The sequence below is a fragment of the Equus przewalskii genome, chromosome 19 (assembly GCF_037783145.1).
Source record: "Equus przewalskii isolate Varuska chromosome 19, EquPr2, whole genome shotgun sequence".
Taxonomy (NCBI): Eukaryota; Metazoa; Chordata; class Mammalia; order Perissodactyla; family Equidae; genus Equus; species Equus przewalskii.
The window spans coordinates 37538813-37556600 of NC_091849.1; the positions used below are offsets into that span (position 1 = coordinate 37538813).

General features: G+C 51.6%; 1 protein-coding gene across 1 annotated transcript; it reads right to left on the reverse strand.

The window, feature by feature from the left end:
* Nucleotides 1–1283: 1283 nt before the first annotated feature.
* Nucleotides 1284–16388, reverse strand: CCDC167 (coiled-coil domain containing 167). The gene is made up of 4 exons (XM_008541226.2): nt 16246–16388; nt 3359–3453; nt 3111–3163; nt 1284–1635 (listed from the first exon to the last, which is right to left on the reverse strand). The coding sequence occupies exons 1-4, from the start codon at nt 16285–16287 to the stop codon at nt 1532–1534; spliced, it is 294 nt and encodes a 97-aa protein (XP_008539448.1). The 5' UTR covers nt 16288–16388; the 3' UTR covers nt 1284–1531.
* Nucleotides 16389–17788: the final 1400 nt, after the last annotated feature.

Consider the following 17788-nt stretch of genomic DNA (forward strand, 5'->3'; position numbering starts at 1 on the left):
AGAGGGTTTGTTTAACCAGAGCCTTGTCCAAGCTCAGGGCTCCAGGGCTGCTGCTCGCTGCTCGGGAGGGAGCCCAAGGAAGAGTCGGGAAATTATGCAGCTCCTGTTAGAAGAGAATGAATGAACCTACAGCTCAGCAGGGCAGGGAGGTACCTTCCCCCTTAAATAAATCACACAGCTTACTCCGTGGTGGTACTGTGACAATCCAGGATCAGTCTGTGTGACTAAAATAACAGAGGCGTCAGACCAATTAGTGTCACTAGACTCGGGGGAGAGATGGTTTTGCTGACCCCTGGCCCGCCTCCCCTCTGTTCCATGGCTGCACTAGGGGAGGCACAAGGGGGTGGGGGCCGTGTAGGTGCTCATGGTGTTTCCCTGTCTGCTCCAGGCTGGAGTTTCTCACCAGTGCCATCACTCTGGTGCAGGTTTTCCCCGGGAGCCTGCCTACACTTTGCTTGGCTCCTTCACCCTGGCCCCAAGGGTCCTTCCTTGATGTTTCAGTCTTAGCTCCCAGGGCAACTCCTTTCCTTGTTTTTTACTTAATTGGAATAATCTCAGCACCCAAGCCCTTCATCCTTTTGGTTGCTCTACTCTGCTCTTCCTTGCCCCATCCTTCCACTGCCAACCCTCCTGGCCCCTGTGCTTAGAGTAGATAGAGTTGGGGGGTGTGCTCAGGGGCAGCAAGTGATGTCTCTGGTTGCTGCTCCTGCCTCCCACTCCGATCAGCCCAGCCCCTACTGCTTCTCCTTGCAAACCCTGCCTCATTTACTGGCCACTGTCACCATAAGTCTGTCTGGTCATTACAGTGACTCTTGCTGCCCACTCGCTCTGCCAGGCCTCACCAGCCCTGCCTGCCTCTTGAAGATGGATTAACTCCTCACTCCTATGGGACTGCCACAGGACCATTTCAAGTCCCCAAGTTGCCCTTGTCTGCACAGGCTGCATTTTGTCTGCCATAATTACAGGCAGTGGCACTCAGTGGAGGGCAAGACAGTGTGCTTGGTGGGGGTGGTAGACAAGTGGTACAACGTCTGCCTCTCGGCCCCAGCAATGCCCCAGCCCTGAAAATGGCTCCCAGCATAGTTTTGGCTTGGCAAGTGCTTCTTGCCACCTCCTTATTCCTCACTTAAGCTGGGGGCTCACCTTCACAGCCCTCCTTCTCCCTTCTTTGTGAGTTCTAAACCAAGAGCTTTCTCTCGAACATTTCTTCCTTCATTCCTGATTGCCACCCCCACCGCCCCCCAGCTGCAGTCAGACCATGACATTTACTCAGCAGACAGGAACAGCGTGGATGTTCTTTATTGCCATTCCCTTGGGCTAAGGGAGGGGCCAGCACACAGTCCTTCTGGAGACCCAGGCCCCATAGCAGGACCAGGAGGCAAGAGGGGCTGGGCTGACGGGAAGCCTTGCTCCAGTGTCTGGGTCTGGGAGAAATGCCCCTGTACCTTGGTCCTCCTAAGGCTTGAAGGGCCTGCTTGGTAGTGACCAGGGAGCTGAGGGGAAGCGTGTGCTGACTGGAGAAATCTCAGGCTCACATGGTCCAGTAGGTGTAGACAAGGGTCAAGAGGACGAAGATGGCCACAGACAGAAGCATGTTTTTCCGGTTCTCCTGCCGAAGCAACTTGAGCTCCTTCTCTGGGAGGAAACAGGGTGGTAGACAGGTAGGTTGGGCTCATCTGCCTTCTCCTCTCCCACCAATGGGTACACACAGTGCTGAGGGCAGGTGTTCCTTCCCAGCCACTTCCTTATTCATAAAAATGGCTCTGTCTTTGATCTGCCTAGATCCTCACAACCTTTTGGCTACAGATCCCTGTCCAAAAATGTCCGAACACCCAATGCTGCTCAACCACTTTTCTTCAAATGCAGTTGAAGTTGAGGATGCAATATATGAAGGGGTCACCAAAAAGGCCACCCCTGAAAGCCAAGCTAGGTGGTGGTGTGGCATCACCAGGTGTGAGTCCTCTGACGTGTCACTGGTGGGCTCTGTGGTGCTCATCCTTCCAGGATGTCCCCTCTGGCCAACTAGGAACTCAGAGCAGCTGAGACCACCTTGGGCCTGACACTGGAGTAGGTGCAGGGTGGGGCCTCACCACCAGTGCTTCCAGTCCTGCCCTCTGCTGGATGCCCAGCTAAGCCGGAACTAGGGTTGCTAAGAGGAGGCAGTTTGTGCCCACAAGGTAGTTGGGCTCACCTCTAGAGGAAGCCAGTCCTGCTACTGTACAGCCACACTGTACCCAGTCATCCCCTTGTGTGACACGCAGGCGACTGGTGCTCTGAGGGCTAAACTGAGCAGCGATGCCGTGGTTTTGTGTGAAAATTGCTAGGCTTGAGGGAGAATGTATGTCCTACTCCTACTAGTGTGAGGGAGTGGGGAAATACCTACAGACCAGCTCTGGGCGGCCAGACTGAGCCCGTGGTGCAGGTAGATGTGCAGGTGTGTGTGTTTACAATATTGATTTAAACTGGTCCCTGTGGGAGGTTTCCTGCCATCTAGACTGTTCTGGAGCTGATTCTTGGCCAGGTCTGGCCCTCAGGGAGAGAATGACAGACAACTCTGAGGAGCCTCTGCAGATTATTTCCCCACCCAGGCTGTGGGGTTGGTGTGGATCCAGCAGCCTCCCTCCAGCTCCATGTCCTGCCTGGGCTCTACCTTGCTCTGCCCCCAGCGCCCAGAAGGTGGCAGCATTGCTCCACCCACAGTAGCCCTTGTACCCCCGCACCCAAATGGGAGGTTCATCCTTCTTCACTCTGGCCTCTCCAGTCCCCACTCCCATCGCAGAGTTTTCATGGGAGGGAGTGGAGGTTTGGGAGGAGGGGGCAGGGAGGACAGACCTCCCAAGCCAGGGTGGATGTGGGAGTCTCTTCTGGACTCGGCTCAGCTACAGCCATATGCCTTCATCCCACAGGCTCTCCATCTCCCTTGAAACAAAGGAACGAACCTGCTCTTCTTCCAGGCTGCTAGGCCTACAGTGGGTTCCTGCATCCTCCTAGGGGCTGCTCCCTCTTGAAGAACCTCCCTGATCCCCACGACCTTGTGGGCTCCCTGGGCGTCTGCCCCTCCTGACCCTGGGACTAGGGAGTAGGGCTGGGAGCGGAAGGCCCTTTCTTACCATAGTTGGAGGCTTTGTTCATCAGGCTGTTCTTCTCCCTCTCCAGAGACCTCCTGTGAGCAGGAAGGAGTTCTATGGCTCAAGCCCTTTTCCTTCTTTCCACCTGAGGGGCAGCTGGCACACCAGGGCAGGCTGGACAAGGGCCCAGGTCTCCAGTGGCGGGGGTAGGAAGGGGGGGATGGAAGCTCAGGGCCAAGGCTCCAGGATATATGTGAGGGGCCAGAGGAGGGTGGGGGCAGGAGCATTACCTGGCCTCTGGGCTCAGCTCGGCCCCATGGAGCCTAGAGTTCACAGCTTCCAGGGCTCTCTGACATTGCGACAGCTTCTCCTCCAGCCCATCGATCTGAAACATACGGCATGCCCAGCAGAGATGGGCAGCAGAGCTTTTCAATCTCAAAACAGTTGGGATCCGGGGATGGGGAGGAGGGAGCCTTTAGGAGGCTTCTCAGACAGCCCCTGCTCCGCCCAGCATCACTGTTTTGCCGTCCTCTACCTCCTCCTGTTGCAGCCTGGGCCCCACTGGAAATGGCTATGGGTGTTGCTCAGGTCCTCACAGTTGCCCTGACCCTCCCAGTAAAGCATGGGTTGGGGACAGATAGGAGCAGCCCCTCAGTCAGCTGTCTCCCCAGCACACACCCCAGTTGGAGCACAAACAGGAGCAAGCAGAGCTCCGAGCGTGTAGGCGCGCGCCACACAGGCCTGTCATAGAAAGAAACGAGATGCTGCGGGAGGCTCTGCCTTTCCACGGCACTCCACAGTGTGGGGCAGTGATTAGACATCTGGGGGCCAAAGGACAGAAGAACTTTTTGCATTGACACACTTATCTTAAAGTAGTCTAAGTTGTAAAAATATACATTTTTCCATGAGAATCAATAAAAATTAGTATAAAAAATGCAGCTGAAAAACACTTCTAGTTCTTTTTGACTTGATTCTTGTGCAAAAACATTGCCCATCATCAAGGTAGCTGTAACAGGTGGGGCAAAATAGCTAAGCTCCTGAAAGACTGCTTGCCAGAGAGATCAGTTCCCCCATTTGTTTTGATCACAGTTTCAGAGATGTGTTCTTGGGGAAACCATTTGAGTTGTGGGAAAATATTCTGTAAAATACTAGACTGGATCATCCAAAACTGGGTCCTGGTATCACACATTTGGCTGTGAAAGTTCATCTGTCTGTCCATCTGTCTCCACGTCTGTCTGATTGGCCACCTCTCTGGGCCTGCTCTGCTTGCACCTCTGCCCTGCTGGCGGAAGCCTAGATTTCAGCGGGTGGGAAGGTTCAGAGGGCCTTGTGTCCCTCACAGCGGCTGACAACAGTGCCTTGGGTCCCCATAATACTCGATTTTCCATCTGACTTTATTCATTCTCACCACATCCCTGGGAGCAATAGCAAATGTGACCTTTATTTCACAAATGGGAGAACAGGCCCCCAAATGGAATAACTTTTCTGAGGGGTGAGAGTGGAGTACCCCTCTCCTTATAGGTCTCAGCTGATTCTCTGCTCCATTCCCTTCTGGAGTAGCCCCTGCAGAGACTGCAATCAATGACTGCAAGTATGAATCCCAGAGTCCCAGGCAGGTGTTCTGGGGCCAGTGTCAGGAGAATTGCACTTGAAGTCTCTGGGCCTTCTGCCCCCTCTCCCTGGCCAGTACCCATCCTGGCCACCTCTGGGTCAGCCACTTTCCCTCATCCCAGTGCCCTCCCCAAATGACACACCATCTCTCCCCTTCCCTGCAGCCCCAGCCCACTGCCAACTCCAGCGCTGGAAGCCAGGCCCTGTGGGAGGGAGTAACTGCAGAGCCTTGAGTTAATTGCCTGGTTAATTGTGGCATTTCCCTGCTAATGGGCACCAAAGGGAGGGCTGTCCTGGGAACAGGAGCTGGGGCCTGTACCTGGGGAGGCCAAAGCCTGTCCTGGAACCTGTGCTGTAGAGAAATGAACACTGGGGAGCCAGGCTCAGGGAACAGCAACAGCCTGATGCCACTGTTCGTGGAGCCAAACTGGGAGGACCAGGTGTTTCAGGCCACCATGTGGCCCACCCTTCACAGCAGCACCCCCAACACACAGCCCAGCCCCTCAGCACCCTTAGACTTGCTGTTTCCATCCATGGTACAGAAACCACAATCAGGGTACCAAATGCTATACTGGGTCCCAAACAAAGGGTAATTCTTAAAGCTCTCCCTCCTCCATAAGGCCTTCTCTGCTGCCCTTGGCTGGAAGGGTACTGCTTCCTTCCCCTGGCAAATTAATCAGGCCTCCTCTCATGAGGCTGAGTGCACACTGTCATCCTAGCTATGGATGTCCAAACCTCATCTTCCCAAACTCTGGGAGCCCCCAGGGCAGACAGTATAAACCTGCAGCCCGGGGGTCACGTCTAGCCCAGATTGGCTCATTCCACTTATGTGACTGCCTGGCCTCTAAGGATGCCTGACTTTGGCACTCCTGTCCTAGAAGGCATGGTGGCCATCAGTCTTCTCTTTGTGGCCATCACAAGGCCTGGCCAGCTGCAGTCTTTGTGGTTGTAGCCATGGAGGAATGGGTAGGGCTGGGTGTGGGGCCAAGGGGCTGGGGATGGATTTAGGCCTCATGTAGCAACTGGAGTCTGAAACACTCCCCGTGTGTTCACAGAACCTGGAAGCAGCTAGGAGGAGAAGTAACTACACATGCACACAGATTACGTACTTTGTGGATTACCCAATGCAAGTCTTAGTCCTAGGTTAGATTTCTCCCTGTCACCCCTTGGGCCAGGCCCTGCTTTGCATGTCATTCTGGAAGCAAGTTGGGGATTTCCAACCCTAAACACTTCTGAAAGGCTACCAGGTGCCCGAACAAGTGGTAATTGGCTCAGAGCAAGGCCAGGAACTCATGCTAAGCAAAATCTTTAAATCGAGGTTGGCAAACCCCAAGTGGCCAAGCCAGTCTGCTGTCACGCTCTGGGCAGGGCCTGCAGAGCTGGCAGTCGGAGGCCTTTATCTGAACAAGCCCAATTTATCTGCAGTTCCACTGAATATCCCCACTTTCATTTACCACTTTTTAATGAGGCTTAAATGGACGAACACAAATCAAGGTTTTAGGGACTCAAGCTCTAACCTCCCTCTATGAATATTTATGTCCTGCTGACAGCTCTCTCTGATTCCCTTCTAAATAGCAAGTTCCCTTCTTTATAACCCAGCTGCTTGATGTGGGCTGAGTGAGGAGAGGCTGAGACTGTCAGGAGGCTCTTCCGTAGGTCACAGACCCATCCTCAGAAGGTGACCCCGCCTGCAGTCAAACACCCTGCAGCATTTGCTGAGGCGGAAGCCAGCTCTTGGGCAGCTGTAACAATGGGTACAAAGATTCCAGGTGAGCTCCTGGCTGCAGAGAAGGCAGGGAGGGTCATGAAGCATCTTTTAGTTGTGACTGGGGTCAAGAGTGGCGACTACAGAGTGAAGCTGGCTCAGTAAGATGGGCCCAGAAATGGGGGAGAGGACTCAGAAAGCGGGCCTTAAAGGAAGCTCCTAGTTGGATTTTCAGTCAACTCTCAATGACATGCACATGCATTATATACTTTGTGGATTCCCCAGTGCAAATATATAGTCCTTGGTTAGCTTTCTCTCTGCCACCAGGCTAAAAGCAATGGAGGACAAGATAGCCAGGACCAGGAGAGAAGGCAGGGGTTAGGACCAGAATAAGGAGACAAATGTCAAGAAGATTCTAGAAGCATACGGGTCAGAGCTGAGCAAACAGTTGGGAGCCAAATGCCTAGAAGCCTGAAATCGTGGGTCCTGAAAAGTGGTAGTAAGGAGTGTGGGCTCTAATCAGGTGCTCAGCTTGCCGCTCACTTGCCGATATCTAGGTGACTTCCTTAATTCGGTGCCTCAGTTTACTCACGTGTAAAACAAAGATAATAATGTTTCATATTTCAAAGAGTTGTTAGGATGATATGAGGCAATATGTGTAGTAAGGTGCTTAGAAGAGTGCCTAAGACATAGTAAGAGTTCAGTAAATGCTATCGTTATCAGAGAAGGTTTTCACTGGATCTTTGTGGAATAAAAAGAAAACTGAGTTAATTTGTGGCAAGAGAAAGAGGTAGAAGTGAGGGTGTGCGATGGACAGAAATCTCCATTGGTCACTGGCTGGCAGCGGTGGGAAGAGGAGCCCCTTTGGCTCGGATACGGCCATCTGAGTCTATGGAGGGATTCAGTGGCGGGGTCGGGAAGGGGGCTGCAGGATCAACCATCAGAACAGCAAACCCTCTACAGGCCAGTGCATCTAGCTGGCTCAGGACCCAGCATGCTGGGAACCTCATGATCCTGCCCGGAGATGAAGCCCGCTGGTCTGGAACCAGCACCAAATTGTAGAGGCTGGGCCTGGTGGAACCCGAGGATGAGAGGCCTAGAGCAGTGTCCAAGGGCAGAACAGACTCATGTGTGGTCTGGGCACCAGTGGGCATCTGAGGATACCTGGAACAGCAAGTGGAGCCTAGCAGTTGGAGACTGGATTCAGCCACACCATAGCTCTACGGGGCCTGGCATCCAGCTAAGCTGGGAGCAGGAATGCAAAGTCCTAGGACTAAGGCAGAAAGAGGCCCCATCAAAGAGATCGGACCAACTCCAATGGGAGGAGAAGGTTATACTCTGGAGGCCAGGAGGCTGCCAGGACTCTTGCCTGACAGGCCAGACAGAGGATCAATTGGCAGGAAGAACGTGGCTGGCCTGAGACTGGCTCAGGTGCCAGGACTTTCCTGGAGCTGTAGTGGGCAATACTGCTGGCTGTGACTGTGACAGGCAAATAGGAACAGCCAAGGTGGGCACTGACACAGGGCACTCATTCAGGCAGTGCAGGGGCAGAGAGTGGATGCCGGTGGTGCACAATGTTAGGAAATGTCCCTGCATTCTGTTTATATTCACAAGACCAAGTGTCTGTTTTTATGCAGGGTAAAAGAACATCGTGTCTGAGTCACTGAGATGACAGTCAGTAGGTGAAACACAGCTACGAAGGGACCCAAGGAAGTCAGAAAGGCAGTGGTGTGAGCTCCCTCTAAGTTAGCAAACTGTGCCTCTGGAAGCTCACAGTGCTGAGGACCTGGTAGGTTTTGTGTAAATCTGTTGTGCAAGCAGTTCAGGGGACCGAGAAGTAGGTGGTGAGCATGCAGGGTGTCCTGGTGGGAAAGTCTGTTCTTGACCCTGAGACCAGCAGCGGCTAAAGCCTGCCCATGGGGACTGCTCGTCCGAGCCCAGGCAGGGAAGACGCAGAGCATTAGGGAAGAAGGGAGGAGGAAAAGGAGGGAGAGAGAGGTTTCTAAGGTAGGGAGTGCGAAGGAGCACCCCTCAAGGAGGAGGAAGTGAAAGGTGCCAGGGGAGGCCCTGGAGACTGGGTCCAGGACGTCTGTACTCGAACAGGAAAGGCCCAGGAGGGATTCCGCCGCAGTAAGGATGAGATCTGCTGCCTTTCTTAGCTGAGCACAGACTGGGGAATCGGGGCCTGGTGGGCAGCTTTGAGTGGGCAGAGGAGCAGGCTCAGTGAAGAGAAGTATAAGACCGAGGATTCTCCACAGAGGTGGGGATGCTTCCTGCAGAAGAATGTGAAGATCTGAAGTCAGCCCAGCGTCAAGGTGGGCAGAGGCCTGAACCCAGCCAAGCAGGGCCATCGCTCCTGCTGGTAGGTACCAAGGGAAGAAAGGGCTTCTTCGTTTCCAGTCATCGGGGCAGAGACTCTTCCGTGACCTTCCCCGAGGGCCCCGCCCTCAGATGCAGCTCTGAGTGCTGTGTGCTGCAAGGTGCTCCACTAGCACATCAGCAGCCCCGAGCCAGCTAAGCAAAATCCCCTCTGCCACCTGACTTGGGGAATAACACCTTATCCTTGGAGCTTTAGGGATGTCTCCCTGGGGTCCTATACACCATAAAACTACTGTGTTAAGAGAAACTAAAATTCTCTGAAATCCCCATGAGGCATCTTTTCAGGAGTATGGAGCCTCCTGGAATTGAAGCCCTGAATGAGGCCTCTTCGGGGGCAGGAACGGGAGTACCAGCTCACGTACAGATAACTGCCCAGCACACTGGTCAGGTCAGGCCCCAGGAGGGCCAGCTCCAGGTGGTGGCTGCTGCTGCAGGAGGCCTCACTTGAAACTTTTATTCTGCCAACAAGAACGAGGCACAGGCTGTCGCTCTCCTCGTGAAGGTGGCTGAATGGCGCTCCCACAAGCACTGGACAGCCTGGGAGGGGGCTCTCCGCACTCCCTAAGGAGCCACTGTCTAGGCCCAGACTTTCTTCTGGGAAAGGGCAGAAGGCACCGCAGGGCTGGGCTGTGGTTCACACAGCCCTCTCTGCTTTCTGGTTTAGGAAGTCGTTTCTGGTCCTGCTGGTCTTGATCTCAGGAGCTTCTGCCCTCGAGTGACAGAAGTTGCTGAAATGGGTTAACCTCAGGAGTCAGGCAGTGGTCATGGGGCAGAGCCTCCACCTGCCTGGCCAGGTCCTTGCTGGGCACCAAGACCTAATACAGAGCATGGTGTTGGGGTATCTGAGTCCAACTCAAATCACGGAGTTCCATGTGTCTGGATGGCGCGGCATGAGTCAAAGCAGCCTCCGGAAGTCAAAAGTCCATACAAAACTAGACCACAACAATCCCAGTAGCAGCCAACACTTCTGTAGCACGCACTATGCCAGGCACTGTAGTCAGCGCTTCCACTGAGGCACAGAGCGCTCACCATAACCCCATGACGGGAGCAGCAGGATCAGTATCCACCGTTTTGCAGATGAGGAAACCTGGGCCATGGAGATGAAGTAATTTGTCCAGGGTCACACAGCCAGCACAGGGGGGAGCTGGGCAGTCCAAGTGTGTGCTATTAGCCACCACCCCGCATCGAGAAAGCAGAGAAGCACCAGCTCCGAACCGCTCTCAGTTCCTGGGTCCACCTCCACCCCTACGCCCTGGGCTAGGCAGACTGTGGGCAGCTTCGGGTATGCCACCCAATGTCTCCATCCACTCTGCAGAGAAGGCACTGGCCCAGTTTTACAGAGAAGCAAGATCCCTGCCTAAGGTCGTGTAATTGGGAGGTGGCAGAACTGGGGTCTGAATCTGGGGTTTTCTGCTTCAGAGCTTATGTTCTTTCCACCACTTCAAGCTCTTTCTCCAAAATCCGTCATGAAAACATTCATGACAAAGAAGGGTTCTGTGGTACTAAGCTATTCCACATCCCAGTTGAAGCCCATCTAAGCTTGCTGATTTGGCTCCAACAGATTCTCGACTCTGAATAATCTTGTACAAGGGCTTTGCTTGGTCTCTGTTCACGTAGTAACCGATACTCCCCATGAGGGAAGGACCTGACTGAAATCTGTTTGCTTGGAGACAGTGAGACAGGAACATCGAAGACAATTACCCTCCCACTCCCAGCTTCACAAACATCCCAGGCACCATCCCCCAAATTACCTAAAACAAAAGCACCCTGCAAAATTCCCAAAACAGATCCAGTTTCTAGAACGAAAAAGGTGGGCTAGCTGGCCCTGATAAGCCCTTCATTCCCCAATGGGTATCAAAGCCTTTCTATTCACTTGCTAATTCACAGCCCAGAGAGTGGCGTCAGCTGTTTCATCTTCAGCCCCAGCAGCCTGGGAACTGGATTTCTTGAAATCCACTCATTTTCACATGTCAGGGAGGCCCCAGGACGTTTATTATAATGGGTAAAGAAGCCAGAACGCCTGGCCTGCCCAGATGGTCTCTGGCAAGAGTGCTGGGGCTTTCCATCTGGGGCCTTCAGGCCACATAGCCAAGTTACACGGGCGTCACAGGCCTCAGTTTTCCAGATGACCAGCCTCAAACCCCAAAGGGCTGATTACTCTGACACCGCTTAAGGGGTGTTTCCCTGTGGGGGCAGAAAACAAACCTGTGCCCATGGCTCCCCAAACCCTCAGGCCCTGTGAGAAGTTCCTCTCTGGGGCCGAGCAGATGAAGACGGTAAACCTTCCCAGTTTTTAATCAATGAACAATTTTCAGGAAAAGCAGAGAGCCAAGGGGCTTGTCTTTCCTCTGGGGAGTCACCCCTGCCCCAGGTCAGGAACATGAGGGCCGTGCTGAGGCCCATGCAACCCCAAGACATTCTGGCATGCTGAGCAGCTCTGTGAGCAGAGGCACGGCCGTCCTTGCCTGAAGCCTTCAGCTGTCCCTGGGCCAGAACGTTGTTTGGGGTTTGTTTTCTCTTCTTCCCCCAATATATATTTTTTGATAAATTAGCAAAAGCTTCTTCATCGCTGAAAGGCTCAAAGCACTTTTCAAGAACTGGCATCCATCCCGTGCCTTATGAATTCATTAATTAAGATGCTGGCAAACAGCCACTCCACACATGCTGACATCCTGCCGCGTTAGGTAATGAGGTTTTAGTCTCCTGACCCCCGTCAAGTGGAGTGGAGCCAGACGCAAGCTGCTGAGAGAAATCACCTGCCCAATGGCGACCTGTCGCTTGAGCCTGGCGACAGGTGAGGCTCATTTAATGGTCAGTGGCCCTTGAACAGTCTCTGCATGCTGCGAGCCTTTCTGCCAGCCCCTGGCCGGGCAGCTCCCCAGCAAGGTGGCATCCCGTCACCTGCCCCACTGTGGCCACCTAACCTATGACTGGCAAACCACTCAACGGGGCCCAGATGTCAGGGGTGAAGGTTCAAGTGCCTCCTCCAGCCACTCAAGCCAATTCCTAAGTATTTATTGACAATCCACTAAAGCTGCTTCTATGCCCTGTCTCAGACCACTGCTAGTTCCCCTCGGCCTTGTGCATGGCCTGTTCCAGAAGTGAGCCTGTCTCCATCCACACTTTGTGCTGCTGTCCTTAGGGAGCTAACAGCAGCGGCCGACACGAAACAAACTGTCCTTTCCTCCTGGTGCTCATCACGCCTAAGCCATTTTCTCCCCTTGACCTACGACCTCTCCTTAATCGTCACTGATCCAGGCCTCTTTTTCTGATAAGGATTCCAGTGAATTTTAAATGACTCCCATTAACTTTTACTCCTTATAGCAGATATTATTAGATGGCCAATACACCATCAATTCCCAACCCCTCCTCCTTTGCCTCCCTCTGCCTTATAGATGTTAGAAAAGCTCACCAGATGCTTTCCAAGCCTCACTGCAGCTAGGGATGGTCATGACCCAGGTGACGGGATGCCACCTTGCTGGGGAGCTGCCCGGCCAGGGGCTGGCAGAAAGGCTCGCAGCATGCAGATGTACCAGAAGTCAGCTAGGAGACTCCTGGGAAAGCTTATACTTTGCTGATAAAAAGGACCAAGAGTGCTGTATTTCCTTTCTCCTTCTTCCTGACTTAAAGTTGGATATGATGACTGGAGCTGTGGCAGCTATCTTGTGACTAAGAGGAAACAGCTAAGAGAATGCAGCAATACCAGCCCTGACATAGCTGGGCTTTTGAACCAATGCCAGTAGCCACCTACCTCCAAATTTCTTGTTATGGGAATATAAGTATACTCCTAGTTGCTTAGGTCACTGAGGCCAGTTTTCTGTAACTTGTAGCCAAAAGCTTTCCAAACGGATACATTTTTGTCCTTTTTAACCAAGGGACCAGATTTAACCAAGTTATCTCCTTTAAGATGTCAGCTAAGACATTGCACATGTGTTAACTTAAAACCAACTGGCTTTTGAAACATCTAAAGACACCAAATTGAATGGGCCAGCTGTGAAAGAAAAGTACAATGACCACAGAACAGGTCATTACTATCAGAGATTAAAAAACGAAAACAGGTTTTACATCAGCCAAAATCCTATCAGTTTAGACTGAAATGCAACCTCTCCCTCAGCTAGAATTCTTCTATCAGGTTAGACTGAAATGCAACCTTCCCCTCCTCCCACACAACATTAAAATCAGTACCGGAGCTGGGGATTTCTCATCTGAACTGTAATTCTCTCTCGTTCTTCAGAATTAACTCTCAGAAGCTAAAACTCATAGCCAGTTTTTTCCAACTCAGAGATCTCACAAGGTGGCAAATGAGCTGGATAAAAAGGCCGTGAGAGAAGCCACAAGTGGAGGAGGCTGGGTGGTGCTTGGCTGTCCTGGGAGGTGACTGCCCGGTACAGCTGGCCCGGCCAGCACTGGGGGTGAGCGCCGCCTGCTCAGTAATTGCTTCATTATAACAAGTGGAGACTGTTTGCAGGTGCTGAGATCACTCACTTGTGGGGGTTTTATTGCACTCATCAGATTAACAAACATTTTTGATTAAATCACCACTTCATTGGCTCTGAGCACACGACTTTTAATAAGAGGACAATATCTACTGCTACGGAGCATCAGTGCACATTCAATACTCAGATCCGCTGGGGGCAACGGAGCGACAAGGTGGGGAGACAGCCAGATGCCAAGCTTTTTCTAAGGCACACAGTTACAGATCTCAGATCTTAGCATATGCAAGTAGAGCCCGAGATGGCAAATGTAAACATCTATATTGGTATCAATAGGGGGAAAAAATGGGCAAATGTGACCGGTAAAGGCACCAAGAGAGCACACGCCCCACGCCCCTTAAAACCCATGTCAGCCAAACAAGACATCTGTGATCTGTATTTGGGCCACAGTGAACCTGTAACCCCTGGTGAAGCTCAAGTCCTTCACGTTACAGACGAGGAAACGAAAGTCTAAACAAGAGGGCTGACTTAGTCATGATGGGAGGCTGCAAAAGAACTACAAAGGCTACTAACGAGAAAGCTCTGTTCGTTGATCATGCACCTGTGCCAGCACGTGCCAGGCACCTTCCACACAGCGTCTCATTCAGTCCTCAACACCACGCTGCGAGGTACGCTGCAATCTGCCGGGGAGCCCGCAGGCCGGCCACTAAAGCACACTGGCCCCTTCTTCCACAGTAAGGGTGCTGCAGCCGGGCACGCGGCCTCCTAGCCAACCAATGTGTTTCCCAGCTCCCCCGTGCAGTTAGGAGAGGCCTCACGTCAGCTCACATCTTTGCCAATGGAAAGTGGGCACTCCGGGCCAGGAGTGTGAAGACAGTGGGTGCTCTTCCTCCACTTTCTCTCTTTCCCTGCCCGTGGACACATCAATGCGGTGCGACCTGGTTTCATTCTTGAGCTGACAACAAGGCCCTGGGGGACGGCAGAGTCACAAGATGGAAGGAATATGGCAGACAGTCCTGGTACTCTAGACCAAGGGGTGGCCAAGTACAGCCTATGGGCCAAACACAGTCTACTGTCTGTTGTAAATAAAGTTTTATTGGAACACAGCCACACCCATTAATTTACATCCTGTCTACTTTTGTGCTAAGATAGCCCACCAAAGTATAGCTGATTCTCCTTATTCATGGTAGTTACATTCTGTAAAGTTGCCACCAACAATGAATTAGCAAATACTGAACCAGGTTAGGTTCCTGTGAGCCTCTGATCACATTTTTATCAACTGATCAATACAAAAACTGGTTTTGTGTTTCTGTTTAAAGGGACCTTATTTAATACACATTGTTGACACACTAACATTGAGCTCGCAGCCAACGGCACTACCACTCAGCCCTGAACAAAGCTTATGTCGCACGTATTTTCTCTGTGAGGCATGCACAGCCTTCCTGCACTGAGGAAAACGAGGCAGTACTTCAGCACTACACTCGAGGGCCACTTTGAACAGCAAAATCACCAACAAAAAGCACAAAAATGCAAAAAACATGGCCCTAAACAGACCACAAGAAGGACACATTTACAGTCTAAGAGCTGAAACAAGAAGACAGAGCATCGCCTTGTTCCTTCTTAGCTGGCTACGTGGGCCTCAGGTCATGGATATTTTCACGGCTTTGAGTTTGTGAATTACTGTAAAAGTGTCGCGAGTATTGATTTGGGGGTTACAAATACATTTTAGCAAGCAGGCAAATTCACAAATACAGAATCCACGGATAACGAGAATCAACTGCAATGTGGTTCCAACAGAGACCACACGGCCCACAAAGCCCAAAATATTTACCATGTGACCCTTTCAGACAATGTCTGCCAATCCCTGCTCTAGCCTGTTAGATAGAAAATAAACTGTCTTGTTCTTGAAGCCACTGCATTTTCCGGTTTCTCTGTTATAGCAGCTCGTCATGTCCTAATACCGGCTGTAAGGTCTATGGTCTTCTCACTACATAACGCCATCTCACTTTACCATCTGCATTCTTTTAGAAGGAGATTCACATTTCCACCAACCTTTTTTTCCTACCAAGTAGGCCAATATTTCTCAAGGGGTGGTGCTAAAACCTCCTGCATCAGCATGCGTGTGTGTAGATTGTTAAAAATGCACACCCACGTCCTACTGAAGGACTCAGGGTGGGGGAAATGCCAACTCTCCATTTTTAACAAGCCCTACAGATGAGTCTTAACCATTCTTAAGTTTCTTAGCCTGCATGCTCTAAGGGAGCTGCAACACGGGAGCCAAGATGCACTAGAAGGCAAATCAGCTGTGCTTGATTCTTGCTCCTCCACCACAGTCAACCCGGGCTCTCCCTGAAACCTCAGTTTCCTCATCTGTTAAGAATCGCACAGGCGTGTAGTGAGAATCCACTGAGAATGCAAATCCACTAGCATCCAGCAGTTGCTCCATATGCATCAGTGCTCTTTCCCTTCCACATGCGGTAATTTATTTTCAAGCTCTATGGGAACACCACCATTCCAGATTTCTCTACCAATTCCCACAGGTTCCCAAAGTAATTTTCAAACTACAAGCTTCAGGACTCCAGAGGAAAAATTTCCCATCTTAGGGGATATTTAAGCCACTAGTAACGTACCAAACAGTATGGTCTCCCTCACCTTTGGGGATCCCCTCATTCACAGGTCTCTACTCCTTTGGGGGCCCCCTCACCTCCGAGTGCCCGCCCCCTTTGGGTACTCTTATTTACACGTCTGCCCTCAGGGCCTCCTGATTTCCATGTCCCGCCCTCTTTGGGGCTCCCCTTCACCTCCATGTCTCTACCCCTCTGGCGGTCCCCTCACTTTCCGGCTCCCACCTCTGGCGCCCCCTCGGGCTCCCCAACCTCCGGGTGCCCCATGGGGCCCTCTCACGACCCTCGCGTCCCTCCCCCAAACCCGCGTCGCCTTCACTTCCTCCCCTCGGCTCCTCCTCCAATCTGCAGCGGGGCCGACCCTTTACTCCGCCGCCGGGAGAAGGCAACTAACCCTGCGGCCCACCCGCCACGGCTCCCCTCACCTCTAGAGCGACGCCCACATTCTCCCGCTTCTTTTTAGTCATGTTACTTGCCGGGAGCCCCAAGTCATTATTGGACGCGCCCACTGGTGGCACCACGCATGCGCAAATACTCGTGCTTCTCCCTCATTGGTCGCCGAGGCGGCGGGCTGTGGGTGGTCCGGGAGGGACAAGGACCCGCCCAGGGGTGGGGCTTCTCCTTGTTTACTAATTCAAAGCCAGTTTACAGCACTGAGAGTGTTTTTTTTCACCCCATCTTCTGTGCCGTCCATCCTTTTAGTGACCACCCTGCCCAGTTTGAGACCTACCCCCAACCCCCCCGCATTCAAATTCTCTCCAACCTTCAAGGCCCATCCTGAAGCGCTGCTCCCCCAGGAAGCCCTGCCTTGAGCCCCTTGGCCTTTCGGGATCTGATGATGACCTTCTGTTGCTATTCCTCCTTTTTGTCTTGTATTCTTACTCATTTTTCTTGTTTCACTGTAAGGACAGCCTGCAAACATGACAGAAAACTTATAAATGAAAAACAGCATCCATCATCCTACCACTCTGAACACAGTTCCTATGTTTGTTTCCGTGTATTCCCTTCCAGGCTGGGTCTCAGACGTAGTATCTCATCCTGTTTTAATCCTACCGTACAGTACACTGTGGAGCCAGCCCTTCAAAATATTTTCTTTTTTTTCAAAAGATTGACACCTGAGCTAACATCTGTTGCCAATCTTTGTTTTTTCTTTTTCTTCTTCTCCCCAAACTGCCCTAGTTGTATATTCTAGTTGCACGTCCTTCTAGTTGTGCCATGTCGGATGCCACGTCAGCATGGCTTGATGAGCGGTGCCATGTCTGAGCCCAGGATCCAAACCAGCGAAACCCTGGGCCACTGCAGCGGAGTATGTGAACTCAACCACTCGGCCACAGGGCCAGCCCCCATCAAAATGTTTGACTGTGACTCCCTGATAAAAAATATTCATTTGTATTATGGCCCATTGCCCGTATAACCAAAACCAAAGTTTCCTGATAAACACCTTTACCACCACCTATGATGCACTCTGATATTTTCTATTCTAGCCTTTTTCATTAAAAAGAGAAAAAGTTGGTGGCAGGAGACTTATTAAGTTTATTTCATGACCTATTAATGGATATTGAACTGCAATTTGAAAAACACTGTCATAGACATTTTCCCATGTCTTTGAAATCATTGTTTGTGATGGCTGTCTATGCCACCAAGAGAATACATCCCATTCTTGTATTGGACATTGTTTTATTGGACATTACCTCCAAATAATGCTAAAGCAAACATCTTTGTGTACATAGCTCTGTCTTCTGAATTCTTTCTTTAAGATAAATTCACACAAGTGCAATTATTGGGTCAAAGAGTATGAGACCAGAATCAAAGCTCCTTATTTTCCAACCAGTTATCTCTCCCTTGGAGACTGTGTTTCTGTGTGTGAATAACAACCCTGACTCAGTGTTTGGGAGGAAAAAAAAATGTTTTCAGATCTGTGTTCTCTTCTTGATAGAGTCACTGAATGATGGAGCTGGAGAGGACCTG

What these genes read in the sequence shown, in the direction of transcription:
- CCDC167 (XM_008541226.2), bottom strand. Translation starts at nt 16,287, where the DNA reads ATGACTAAAAAGAAGCGGGAGAATGTGGGCGTCGCTCTAGAG. An exon ending in GAGCTGAGCCCAGAGGCCAG is followed by an intron (nt 3,164 to 3,358) that starts GTAATGCTCCTG and finishes TCCTGCTCACAG; the next exon opens with GAGGTCTCTGGAGAGGGAGA. An exon ending in GAACAAAGCCTCCAACTATG is followed by an intron (nt 1,636 to 3,110) that starts GTAAGAAAGGGC and finishes GTTTCCTCCCAG; the next exon opens with AGAAGGAGCTCAAGTTGCTT.